This window comes from Rhineura floridana, chromosome 1 (genome assembly GCF_030035675.1).
Source record: "Rhineura floridana isolate rRhiFlo1 chromosome 1, rRhiFlo1.hap2, whole genome shotgun sequence".
Lineage (NCBI taxonomy): Eukaryota > Metazoa > Chordata > Lepidosauria > Squamata > Rhineuridae > Rhineura > Rhineura floridana.
The window spans coordinates 18,301,995-18,315,723 of record NC_084480.1 but is presented as its reverse complement, the minus strand read 5'-3'; the positions used below and the strand labels follow the sequence as shown (position 1 = coordinate 18,315,723).

At 41.1% G+C, this 13,729-nt stretch overlaps 1 protein-coding gene across 4 annotated transcripts in view; it reads right to left on the bottom strand.

Annotated features, from left to right (window-relative positions):
* The window catches only part of DCC (DCC netrin 1 receptor), an 882,319-nt gene that overhangs the window by 68,804 nt on the left and 799,786 nt on the right, over nucleotides 1-13,729 (bottom strand). For all 4 annotated transcript variants that reach the window (XM_061614640.1, XM_061614649.1, XM_061614658.1 and 1 more), the window contains 2 exons: nucleotides 7,825-8,051; nucleotides 3,527-3,643 (listed from right to left, as the gene is read on the bottom strand). In XM_061614640.1, the coding sequence (XP_061470624.1) occupies nucleotides 3,527-3,643; nucleotides 7,825-8,051 (344 nt within the window). The remainder of the gene's footprint in view (nucleotides 1-3,526; nucleotides 3,644-7,824; nucleotides 8,052-13,729) is intronic.

Genomic DNA, 13,729 nt, shown 5'->3' with positions numbered 1-13,729 from the left:
TCAAGACTTTCCTCTTCTCCCAGGCATTTTAGCATGTGTTTTTGAATTGCTTTTTAAAAATGTGGTTTTTAAAATTTGTATATTGTTTTTAATGTTTTTAATTGTTGTAAACCACCCAGAGAGCTTCAGCTATGCAATAAGTGCAATAAATAAAGAAATATATTTACATATTTTTATTTTTCTATAAGTTGCCTTAGAAATGTAATTATAAATAAATAAATGGAATTTGCATTTGCTGCTGTTTTAACTTTGTAATTTTAACGTGTTGAGATGGTGTGTCTCTTTTTATTGCTGTTGATACTGTTTCTTGTAATTGATATTTTGAGCCGCCTTGAAAATACAACCGACAAGAAGAGCAATTGGCAGAAGATCCGAAACAGACAAAAGGAAGTACCTTCTCACAAGGCACATAATCATTTATGGAATTCATTGCCACAAAATGTCCACTAGTTTAGATGACTTTCAAAGGGGATTAAACAACTTCATGGAGTCTGTTGATGGCTATTAGACATGATAGCTGTGTTCTATCTCCACTGTTGTAGGAAATGTGCCTCTGAATACCAGCTGCTGGATATGGTGAGTTGGGAGAGTAGGATTGTGCCCATGTCCCACTTGTAGGCTTCCCAGAGTCACCTGGTTGGCCACAAAGGAAAACAGGATCCTGCACTAAATAGACCTTTGGGTTCATCCAGCAGGATTCTTCTTTTAATATTGTGACAGACAGGATATAAATATATTTTAAAATAATAATGTACAGGGTACTGCATATTAAAATAAAATGGGGAAAACAATTCGGAAACATGATACTCCACCTGCACTCTGAAGGAGCCCAATAATGATTCTATAAACTCATTCTGTGTAATGTGTAGAACGGCATCTGCTCACAGCTCAGAAGCCAATTACATCCTTATTAGCTTCCAGTAATTGCTCTCTGATTAAAATGATCTGGTGCTGACATGTATTCCAATTTGTTATTGTTGTAGGTTATTCAGGTATGTGATCACCATCTCTCTTCCCTACCCTGTGATTTGTTGACATTAGGCTTGTATAGCTTGTGCCTCTGCCGGCCAGACACTGATCTCCCATAGCTACATACATCTGAGCTCACCAGGGGCTTGATAAACCTCCCGTTTTTGCTTGAAGCCTGGGAATGCCAATAAAATAATAATCCACAGAGTGGGGTTATTGAGCACCTGGCAGGTCACAATACCTGCTTGACACTGTTTTGGGCCTGGTGGGTCTGGAAACCTTGGCTGGTACAGAATGTGACCACTAGAGCTCCATAGGAGCTGGGCATTTGGATCATATTTTATTTGGGGCAATTGGATTGGCTGGCTGCTTATACATTTCTGGGCCTAATTTTAAGGTGATGATACTAACCTTTAAACCAGGGGAGCCAATGTGGTACCCTCCAGATGTTGCTGGACTATAGCTGCCATCAGTGGGGCCAATGGTTACAGATGATGGGAGTCATAGCCCAACAACATCCAGAGGGTACCACATAACTCTGAATGATTTGGGACTAGGCTAGCTGAAGGATTGCATGCGTCCATATGATCCTGCCCAAACTCTAACACCGGCATCCAAGGCCTCACTTTCTAGTGCAACCACCATTTTAATTTCCCACAATACCCTCAACTCTGTGGCATTGTGGGTAATTAAAAAGGTGGCTGCCTGGCACTAGGGGAGTGCCACCAGTAGGTAAGTGCACCAGAGGATACTATGCCCTGGGTCTTCTCAAGCCTGGAGTTGATGCTGCCAGCAGTCATCAAAAGCATTGTGCTCACTGAAAGCTTATTCGAGAGTTTATATTTATAATTACTTTAAAATACTTTTCCCACCAAAGAGGGAATGCAAGGTGACTAACAAGCAACATTAAAACTTTGACAATAAAAATATTAATAACAAATTAATAAAGCATCAATAACAGATAGTCAACAAGATATAATAACTGAGGGGAAAAGGGGAACAATTTGTGTTCATGCCAAAGGTAAACAAGGCAGGGGTCAAATGAGTCTCTCAGGGTAGGGAGCAAGAGGTGTAGTTGTCTGGAGTTGTGGGGAGTCATAGACCCCTTACATTTTGGGGAACAGGTTCCCAGGGAGATTCCTATGTATGAGCCAATCATCATGAAAAGGGAGCGTGTTAGCCACTGAGAACAGTCCTTGTCCTTTCATGCTGATCGGAGCCAATCAAAGTGAAAGGAGGTTAGTCAGCTACTGAGAAGACTCTTCTCAGTAGCTAACACAAGCCTCCCCTTTCATGCTGATTGGCTCCAAGCAACGTCTGTTGTAGTGGAATGTGGACTCAGAGACAACACGGAGAGCAAGGGAGATGAGGGAAAATGGAAAAGAGGGCCTGGCTGTGAGGGGGTATGTTGTGACTATCATGCAGGTATCCTTCTATATTTGCTAATACAGGACTGGGAGTGACACACTTTGAGTTTCAAAACTGAAGAGGCCTCATCCTGGGTATCCAGCAGATACATCTCTACCAAACAGGGGCATGGAGTAGGCCCTACATTGATGACCTCAGCTAGTGGACAGGACCACATGGGAGAAAACAGTCTCTTAAAGATTTACCTGCTAAGCTGGGCAACTATGATTATTTTTTCATATGACAAGGGATGGGTGAATCTGTCAATTTCAGTTTCTCATTTTTCCAGTCTTAAGTTCAGTTTCCCCACAATTCGACCTCAGTTTTCCATTTTATTTCAAAGCAAATCCTCATGAAAATTCGCCAGCATTTCAGGGAGAATTTCTCCTAATATACTGTAAACATCTGTGTATGCAATTTTGCCTAATATATACAAATTTGCAATTTTCCCTTACATAATGAATTTTTGTATGCTGTTTTCACTAATATATGCATTTTAATGCACACTTTATCCCAGAGCTTGGAAAAGTTACTTTTTTGAACTACAACTCCCATCAGCCCAATCCAGTGGCCATGCTGACTGGGGCTGATGGGAGTTGTAGTTAAAAAAAGTAACTTTTCCAAGCTCTGCAATCCTAGTATATGCATTTTTGCACACATTATGTGGCTAGAAAACCTCATTGCAACATTCAGAGAAGTGCAACTTCCAAAGGATTGCTGTGTTTTGGTTCTCGTATTGTTTCAGAACGTCTGGATTAGGCAGGTTTGCTGTTAAACGTGAACTGAATCAAATTTCTCCTCCATCCCTACATATGACACAATACAATAGTATTTGTGTTACAGTATTGTGGTGGGATTCAACCCATAGACCAGAGGGAGGGAAACTGTGGCCTCTACAGATATTGTTGCTCCAATTCCCAACATCCCTGATCCAGAGCTTGGAAAAGTTACTTTTTTGAACTACAACTCCCATCAGCCCTAGCCAACATGGCCACTGGACTGGGCTGATGGGAGTTATAGTTCAAAAGAGTAACTTTTCCAAGCTCTGCCCTGATCATCAGCCATGCTCTCTTGGACTGACAGGAGGCGGAGCCCAAGAACATCTGGAGGGCCACAGGTTCCCTATCCTTGCTGTAGGTGCACAACTTACAAGGATTGCTGGGTTGTGAGTCCATTGGAATCATGAGCTTGGCACGTGTTGCTCTGCGGGCTGCGAGTGAACGTTCAAGCGTGGACATGCTGCTCCCCACCTCTTCTGGTTCAGGAGCTGGGAGAATGCAATACAAACATTAAATGAAAGGAGGGAAATCCACACACCATATTGGTCACCACCCCAAGCAGGCTCAATGCGAGATAGGTGGACATGTTTTATCAAATGTTTCCAGATGGAAAAAGCACTTGGTAAGCATCCCCTCAGAATATTTTAAGGATCACTTTGGAACCGAAGGAATTACTCCCCATTTTCTCACAATAGACTTAGAATGCTAATTTATTTCTTTGCAATTGCATTGCATCTTAACAGCCATGTCTCTTTATAGCTGCAGTAAAAAGTGCTCTGCAAAAATAAAAAAAATGAAAGAATATAAAAGGACACTTACTGTCACCTTAAAATGTTTTTGTTGCCACCCTCCCTTCCAAGTGCATGCAAAACTCCATTGCGGGAATGGTCAAACTCCTACACATTAATTATTTGCTCAAATCAGCATTCTTCCTTCTGTGAGATTGGCTATAGTGTTTAAAAGGCAGCATATAATCACCCATTAACTCAGGGCCATTTGCTATACAAATGAACCTTGAGAATTTAAGCAGTGTATTTGGGAACAAAAATAAGTCTCACTGTCTGTTTAATGGCATCAGACTTAAATGTTTAAGCTGAGCTCCAAGCATAAAAAGTGATCTAATATTACTTCAAATCAAGCTCTTGAAGCCTTGGCAGATTAATGCTGAATGCTATGAGTTAGTGTTTTAGTTCTACATATGGGTAGGTATAGGGATATGGATTGATACCATTTTGCCATATGAATCATGTGCTATATTAAATGCTGCTGTAAATAACCACAGCTAGATCCAAAACTACCAATTGCTAGTTTTGCCAGTAGAATTTTAGCTAAATGAAATCAGTGTCCACTGGTTAAGTCTTCAAGAGGTGTTGTGTGACCTTTGAACTGTGTAAACATCATTGTTCTTCATGTTGACTTCAGATCTAATTTTTGCTAATGCTCTGTGGAAAGGATGAAATGTTTGGAATGTCTAAGACCCAATTTGAATGCAATGCTGGTTGGGTTAAAATTGCTTACCCATACAGAATTTCAGGCAGGAGGCTTCATGTTTAAATTGGGCCTTCAATCATGCCTGGGATCCTCGGCCCCAGAAGGTGCTGTGCTGGCATCCAAATACTACTCACATAGTGGTTGAGGGCCCAATTTAAATATGAAGCTGACAAAGTGGGATGCTGCTGCACTGATGAACAATTGTAGCCCAACCAGCATCACCAATTAAATCAGGCCACAGATAATTAATAAAGGTTTAAGCTAAGGACCAAAATGAATATTACAGCTTCAAACACCAAATCTCTCAAGCGGGGTATTGCAAAGCCATATCAGTATAACCATCAGAGTGTTTGTTTACACTTTTTTCTATTACTTGTTTATTTACTCATTATAAACATGCACAGCCTTTCTGTCTGAGGATGCTCAGGGCAATTAAGTCGTATAAAGGCACAAAAGCAACAATGCAAATCTTGAAATAGAAGTTGGCAGCAATATTAATGCCCCCTCTGTCAAAAAAATCTTAAACTTAAGCTTGGCACCTTGGGGAGGGGGAGCTTGGTTTATTTCCAAAGGGTCAGAATTCATTGCTGCATTGGCAGCTTTATTCACAGTGAGCTGTGAAGCAGTTTTATAAGGAGTCAGACCCAGCACAGTCTGCCTGGCAGCATCTCTCTAAGGTCTAAGGGAGGAGTCCTTTCAATCACCTGCTACCATATCCTTTTTGGCTGAAGATGGCAGGGGTTGAACTTGGGACCTTTTGCACACATGCGGCTCCATTGAGCTATATTCCATCCCTTACATTGAGCATGTTACAGTTGCCATTAGGATGCTGCTATACATATGCAGCCTCTTTCCCCCTTCTTGTGAGGGTTCAGTTCATAAGAACATAAGCAGAGCCTGCTGGATCAAGGCTAATGGTCCCTCTGGTCCAGCATCCTGTTCTCATAGCGGCCAATTAGATGCCTATGAAAAGCCCATAATGCCTGAGTGCAAAGAGCACTCTCACCTCCTACTGTTTCCAGCAACTGCTATTCAGAAGCTTACTGCATCTGACCATGGAGGAAGAGCATTCTTATTTACTTGTTTGCTGCAGATACCACCTTTTTGCCAATGTACCCAAGGCAATTTGCAACCCAAAATAAAGGTTAATTATTCTCAAGGCATCCTCACTCTGAATTCCCAGTTCCCTGCTCTAAGAAAGTCCAGTAGCCATCTAAAAACAAAATCATAAGAAGAGCTCTGCTGGATCAGACCAAAGGCTTCCCTAGTCCACCATCCTGTTTCACATAGTGGCCAGCCAGGTGCATATGGGAAGCCCACAAGCAGAGCATGAGGGCAAAAGCCCTCTTCCACTACTGTTCCCCAGCAGCTGATACTCAAAGACATGCTGCCTCTGATTCTGGATGCAGTACACAGCCATCAAGACTAGTAGCCACTGATAGTCTTCCCTCCATGAATCTGACTAATCCCCTTTGAAAGCCATCTAAGCTGGTGGCAGAGTTTGGAAAAGTTACTTTTTTTAAACTACAACTCCCATCAGCCCCAGCCAGCATGGCCATTGGATTGGGCTGATGGGAGTTGTAGTTCAAAAAAGTAACTTTTCCAAGCTCTGGTTGGTGGCCATCACCACCTCTTGTGGTAGTAGAGTTGCCAGGTCCATGGCCTGAGACTGATTCTGTATCTTTAGGAGAAAGTCAGCCAAGTGCAGGTGTTCTTGCGACACTCTAATGGGAAAAACCACAAGGTGGAATTCTCCCCCACCCCGCACATCTTTTAAAGATACAGAAGACCTCTTGGAGGCCGGGCCTGGTAACCAAGAGGTCTTCTGTATCTTTAAAAGTTGTGCAGTGGGAAGGGAGAATTTCACCTTGTGGTTTTTCCCATTATGGTGTTGCAAGAACACCTGCACTTGGCTGACTTTCTCTTCTCCTAAAGATACAGGATCAGTCTCAGGCCATGGACCTGGCAACCCTATGTGGTAGTGAGTTCCATAGTTTAAGAATGCACTGTGTGAAGATGTACTTCCTTTTGTCTGTTCCAAACTGCCTAACATTCAGGTTCATTAAATAACCCTGAATTCAACTGTTAAGAGACAGGGGAAAAACCTCACCAGCCCCCAATAATGTTGGTTGCCTTTTTCTGCACCATAGATTTGTATAAAGACATTATAATATCGGTAGTTATTTTCAATTCCTTTCCTAATGATCCCGAATATTGAAACTCTTCCCAACCCCACTGAAATTCATTTGATATTCTGCCTGAGAAGCCTGCAAATATACCTAGAATCTTGCTTTCAGCAAAATGTCAGTGGACTATTCTTGACTTCAGTCAATGCTTTCAGAGCTTTTCGCCTATGCGCAACCACCTCCTCACCAAGAGGATCAAGCAGCTCTGACAAGGACAGTCAGAGGGATAATTAAAATGTTGCTTACTCTACAATATACAGTTCACATGGAGACTGTGTAAAAACACTTGCATGGCAATGCTCTATGTCACACAGGATGGCTTTAAAAGAGAATTAGACAAATTCTTTGAGGATAAGCTATCAGTAGCTACTAGCCATGATAGATACGATCTGCCTGCATGGTCAGAGGGAGTATGCTTCTGAATACTAGTTACTGGTATTCAGGAGGGGAGAGTCCTGTTGTGCTCAGGTTCTGCTCGCATAGGTATCTCTTTTGGCCACTGTGAAAACAGGATGCTGGACTAAATGGGCCACTGGCCTGATCCAGCAAGCTCTTCTTATGTTCTTACGTTTTTGAGATGTAATGGTGGATGGCATGAATTAGCCCAACTAGGCACTACATGTCACAGGCGTTAGTGGGGAGATGTTGCACTTTGCCATAGCATCAGTAACTCATATGGTACCATTAAACCCCACCATGAAGAGTACACGGTATTGTCCCCCCACATAACCTCTATATGATGTAACCAACATCTGAATTTGTTCTTAGGTCCTGCTCATCACATGATGATTGCAGGGTCAGGTGATGACTTGCATGTATGAAAGAATCATTCCTGATCATAGGCAGAACTGTCATATTTCTCTCAAACTCAACATTTCTTATTGGAGTCCATTCACACATTCATCTGTGAATCATCAAGTGTAATCAAGTGTCGAGAGTGTCTGTGCATGTACAGACTGGCTCTTTGTGCATAGGATAGGTAGCAATATTACCAGATTGTGAGGCACTCTTGCTGCCCATCTGAGTTTCAGATTGGCTATGGCTGCCTGGGGTGATGTCTTGGCAGCTCTGCATTGGGGAGTCTCTTCCTGTTGGATCAGAACTCGAAGGCTTTTCAATATTCTTCATTTCCATCTCTTCATGGTGTATCCAGAGATCTGGGGGCCTCAGGTCTTTCTGGCTGCCCTTCCTCTTGCCAGCACTATGAGTGGCACGTTTTCTGTTGGGGAAGAGGAAGAAAGAGTGAAAAGTCAACACATCTCATGTGCTTAGATGTTGTGTAACTTTCTGGTAGACACAATAATCAGTTTCTTTAGACTCAGCTCCTATGCACAATCAGGGCTTCAGTCTCTGTGAAATGGGTCTCCATTTCATAGACGTGAAAATGGACTCCCAAAATTCTCCACACTAGTTGTGGGCAGTAAAATGGAAGGAAAACTTTGTTAAATATTCCTGTGGGGAGGGAAGTGAAATTTACCAAAAAAGAAATTCTCAGTAAATTCACTTCTAAGAAATTTCAGCTTACTTACCGTTGAATGAAACTCAAATATTAGCTCGTATTGGTGGATAAAGGAAGCTATGGGCTAAGAGAGGAGGCCCAACTCCTATGCTTCCTTCAACAATTAAACAATATTAAGACTGGATCCATAGATGTGCCAAAAATAATGGATGGTCAAACTGAGGAAGCCATTATCTCGAATATTCATAGAATAGTAGAGTTGGCAGGAGCCTATAATGCCATCGAGTCCAACCCCCTGCTCAGTGCAGGAATCCAACTTAAAGTGCACCCAATGGGTGGCTGTCCAGCTGCCTCATGAATGCCTCCAATGTTGAAGAGCCCACCATCTTCCTAGGTAATTGGTTCTATTGTTGCACCACTCTAACAGTTAGGATGTTTTTCCTGATGTTCAGCTAAAATCTGGTTTCCTGTAACTATTCTCCAGGAGAAGACTGAAATTTTCCAGCAGTATGGGGAAGAGCTAAAGAAAAAAATGTTTTTTTCATATATTTGTAAGAAAATTCTTTCCTGAGAAACTTCACTTCCCCATTATATGTGTGAACCCATTTATGAACTGGAAGAAGCGTCTAGATGCTTATAAGAATTTCAATAATGTATTTATTTTCAAGCTGACATTTTTTGAAAAGTTGGTATATAATATTCTTCTTTTTGTGCTATTGGATCCAGAGATAACACAAGCTGAGATGGTTTTGTAAGGGGATTAGACACATTGATGGAGGACTGTGTTGCAATGGCTGCACTCCTTCCTGGAAGGCAGATCTCAGAGAGTTCGCCTCGGAAACTTTTATTCCGACTCCTTGCCTTTGCAATATGGAGTCCCTCAGGGTTCAGTACTATCACCTCTTTTATTCAATATATACATGAAACCGCTCGGAGAGATTATACGTATGTTTGGAGTTCGCTTTCATCAATATGCGGACGATACCCAACTTTATTTTTCTTTTCCCCCCAATGCCAAAGAGGCTATCCAACCTTTAAATCTATGTTTGTCTGCAGTAATGTCTTGGATGTGTCTTAATAAATTGAAATTAAATCCAACTAAAACTGAAGTACTTTTAGTCAGTCGTAATCTGGATTTAGCAATTGAAAATCACCCAATACTGGATGGAATTACTTTGCCACTAAAGTCACAAGTCCGGAGCTTGGGCGTCCTCCTTGGAGGCACAGGTCTCTGCAGTCTCTAGAAGTGCCTTTACCCAATTAAAATTAGTTCGTCAACTTCGCCCATTTCTGGAGACTGCTGATGTAGCTAAAGTGACCCATGCGTTGATCACTTCTCGTCTAGATTATTGCAATTCTCTTTATATTGGGCTCCCCCAAAGAACACTGCAACAACTTAGAATGGTGCAAAGAGCATCAGTTTTAATGATAACAGGAGCTAACTGGCAAGCCCACACTACACCGCTCCTTCAACAACTTCATTGGCTGCCTGTTTCTTACCGGATACAATTTAAAATATTAACTTTAACTTTTAAAGCGCTACATGGTTTGGGCCCCTCTTATTTAGCTAACCGGATCTCTTCTTATGAACCCCCTTGGCTCTTGAGATCGGCCCTAGACTCGACCCTCACCATTCCTCCTTTTTCCTGAATTCATCTGTCCAATGTTAGAAATAAGACTTTTCTGTGATTGCCCCTACTTTATGGAATAATTTACCTCAAGAAATATGCCTTTCTTCTTCCCTTTTAATTTTTCGTCGGCAGCTGAAAACCTTTTTATTTTGTTCTGCTTTTAAATTGTGAGATACTGTTTTACTTTGTTGTTTAATATTAATTGTTTTATGACTATTTTGTAAATGCCGCTCTGAATCCTTTGGAAAGAGAGCGGGATAGAAATTTTTTAAATAAATAAAAATCAATAAATAAGCCTGTCAGTGGCTACTAGTCACTGCTAGCTACATGGATCAGAAACAATATGCCTCTGCATACCAGAGGCTGGGAAAACAACAGAAGAAGATGGCTATCACATTTGGTTGCACATTGTGAGAAACAGGACAAGGGAGGCCTTTAGTATGATCCAGCATGACTCTTATGTACTCTCATACCAGATGCTTTATTCTGTTTCATAAAGTGACACCAGTCTGGGCTCCAGCTGAGGCTACTTGCCAACTCCTTCCAGCTATACACAAGGTCCCATGCTGACAGCATATGGTGGGAAGATGAATGGAGGGAGTCCAATGAAAGGAAATGTCAATAGTGGCTTAAGGGGATGCAGGCCTGCAGCTCAACAGAGCAAGTTATTTGTAAACCAGCTGATGCACAACTGTTAAAAAGCTCCCTCCAGAAACAGAGAGAATAGTGTGAAGTTCCCCTTTTAGAAATGTATTCTTACTGATCCCACAATCACCCATTGGTAACATCAACCCTTTAATTAGTAGAACCAGCTCGTGCTTTTACACTTTCCACTTTGGAGTGCAGCATATGTTGCATTTATTTTTGACATACATTAAAATGATGTTTTTGAATGCAATGAAACATTTGGTGTCAGATCCCACCGCTTCCCATTTACCTTCTTATGAATATTTATCACAATATGTTCTCCTCGTACATGACTTAGGATATGTGTGCTATTGACCTCTCTGTGCACATTTTTAAAAGTGTTCCAACTTTTCATGTAAGAAAAATCAAGGGCTCTTAAGCAGTTTACCAATGTAACACATTACAGTTAACATGGCATATGGAATCTATCTGTATTATAAAGGGCTATAACACCAAATCATGGGGTTCATCTAGCACTACTCTTCTGGAGTTAATAACAAAAACACCATTAGTTCCCTTTTGCAAGGACAGAAATCTAGACTGCAGTGATCAAGTACCGTACTGAAGGGAAGCCCTATTATCTATCACAGCATTCCAGACTTTCTGTATTCAGTGAATCCTTTCCATGTAGACTCAACTACCAATGAATCATCACTGCATGTTTGCCTTGGAATCCTATCACAACACAGTGGATTTTTATTAATCCATTAATTAAATTTCTAACCCAAGGCAGCATATGCCATGTATACCTGCCCAGATCTTGAGATCTTCATTCTTTTCTCAAGATTTCCCCTTCCTACATAGGAACACAATAAGCTGCCTTATATTGAGTCACACCATTGGTCCATCCATCTCAGTACTGTCTACACCGATTGGCAGTGCCTCTCCAAGATTCCGGACTGGGTACATTCCCAGCCCTACCTGGAGATGTCAGAGATTGAAACTGGGACCTTCTGCATGCAAAGCAGATGCTCTACCACTGGGTTATGGCCCTTCCCCAAAGATGAGGTTGGTGGTTACTAAGGAAAGGACCATGTGTTGATGCTGGTGCTCCAATTATAAATAAATAAATAAATATAATTCCACAATGAGACTTGCCTTGTGCCTCCATTAATGTCTTCTTGGAGCTAGCTGAAGACTTTTTATACGCCCAGACCTTTTAGAATTATGTTTTAGCCCTTGGAACAGCTTGTTTTTGTTGGGTTTTAAATGTTGTCACATAGCTTCATACTGCTGTGATGGCTTTTATGTGAGAAAATGATGTGAATGTTTTAACTTTTTAATTTTATTGTTTAAACTCTGTGAACCACCCTGAGGACCTTGTTCATTGGGCTGTCAATAAATGTTGCAAATGAAATACATTTATTCAAGGCACAGTCTGAACCCAATGGGCCTCACCATTATACATTTTGAACTGAGAGTGCTATTTTGAGTACATTTAACACTGAATATAAGCACCGGTGGATGAAATATGTTCAACAAACATTTGCCTATCATTACTGATCCACCTAATCTAGCCTTTCCAAATCTGATGTTTTGGACTACCAGTCCCACCAGCAGGCCTGTAGTAAAGAATTATGGGGAGTTGTAGTCCAGAACATCTGCAAGGCACAAGGTTGGAGAAGGGTGACCTAATCAGTCCCCGTAATCTTATTTATTTTATTCATTTATATGCCGCCTTTTTCTCAGAACTGGGACTCAGGGTGGCTTACAAAAATTAAAACAAATACAGCTAAAACATATAATAATAAAGTTATAATTAAAATGCAATTAAACTATCTATAGAATTAAAACCATTTAAAACATAGCAATTAAAAAATACAAAATAAAAATCAGTAAAGCAGCACCCTTTTAATAGTTCCCCAAAGCCTAGGATAGTAAAGCCTGTCATGCTGAAGAAGATTAAGGGGAGACATGATAAATGTTTTCAAATATCTGAGGGGCTGTTATGCAGAAGATGGAACAGACTTGTTCTCTGTTGCACCAGAGGGCAAAATTAGAGCTAATGGGTGGAAACCACAAGGAAGCAGATTTCTGCAAAATATTAGGAGAAACTTCCTAACAATAACACCTGTTCAGCAGTGAAGGAGACCATCTCAGGACGAGGTGGACTATCCTTTGCTGGAATTATTTTAGGAGAGGCTGGGCAGCCACCTGTCCGGAACAGTGAAATTCAAGGCCCATGTATTCAGCAGTGGGTTGGGCCAGATGGCTTCTAATGTACTTTTCACCCCTAGTCTTTCAACATTTTAAAGAAATAATCCTACAGGCATATTTTATGGAAAAAATATTACTTGTTTAAAAGAGAAGTAGAGAAGAAAAGTTTTGATATGCACACACATTCTCCACTTGGAATGTGAGATAGTTAAACAGGGGTTCATACAGAAATTTGACTGCGTTAATATGGAGCTTAACAGAGATTGAGGTTTCTTCGCTCATTATAAAGACTGTATAACTTTTACTATTACTGCCCATTTAAGAACCTTATAATGTTTTTGCTTGATAAGCTTTTAGCTGACTTTTTCATCTTGCTTTCCTCAGTTCCTTCTTAACATCTGAAGAAAGCTCGTGCCATTTTGATTTTTTTCCTTTTAAAAAAACCTTACTAAATAGTTTGTCTCAAGATGGCATTAAATACTTTTCTCGCTCCCGAGGAAGACTAACACAGCTTTCACATAATAGAAATGTGAATTGCGCCACTTGTTGCAAGCAAGCAACCCGAGGGAAATTGTTTGAATTCTTCTGTCGTCAAGCTGGTAGGTATCAAAGAGATAGGACAATATTCACCGGAAGCATTTCCTGCATAATTCCCATACAAATTGGTAGGAGTTGATCAAGAGTGCATGTTGTGCAAAAAGAAGTTGTGTATGGATTGTCTTCTCTATGAGCCCCATTCTATAGACCAGGGGAGATGAACCTATGCCCCTCCAGATGTTGTTGGACTCTGACTCAACCCCCATCAGACACAGCCAGCATGGCCAGTGAGGTCAGGGATGATGTGAGCTGTAGTCCAGCAGTATCTGGAAAGCCACAAATCCCCCGCCCTTGCTATAGACAAACACGTCAAACACAGTTTGAAATGCAAAGTCAACTCTTGTTAATTGGGGTTTTGATTAGTTT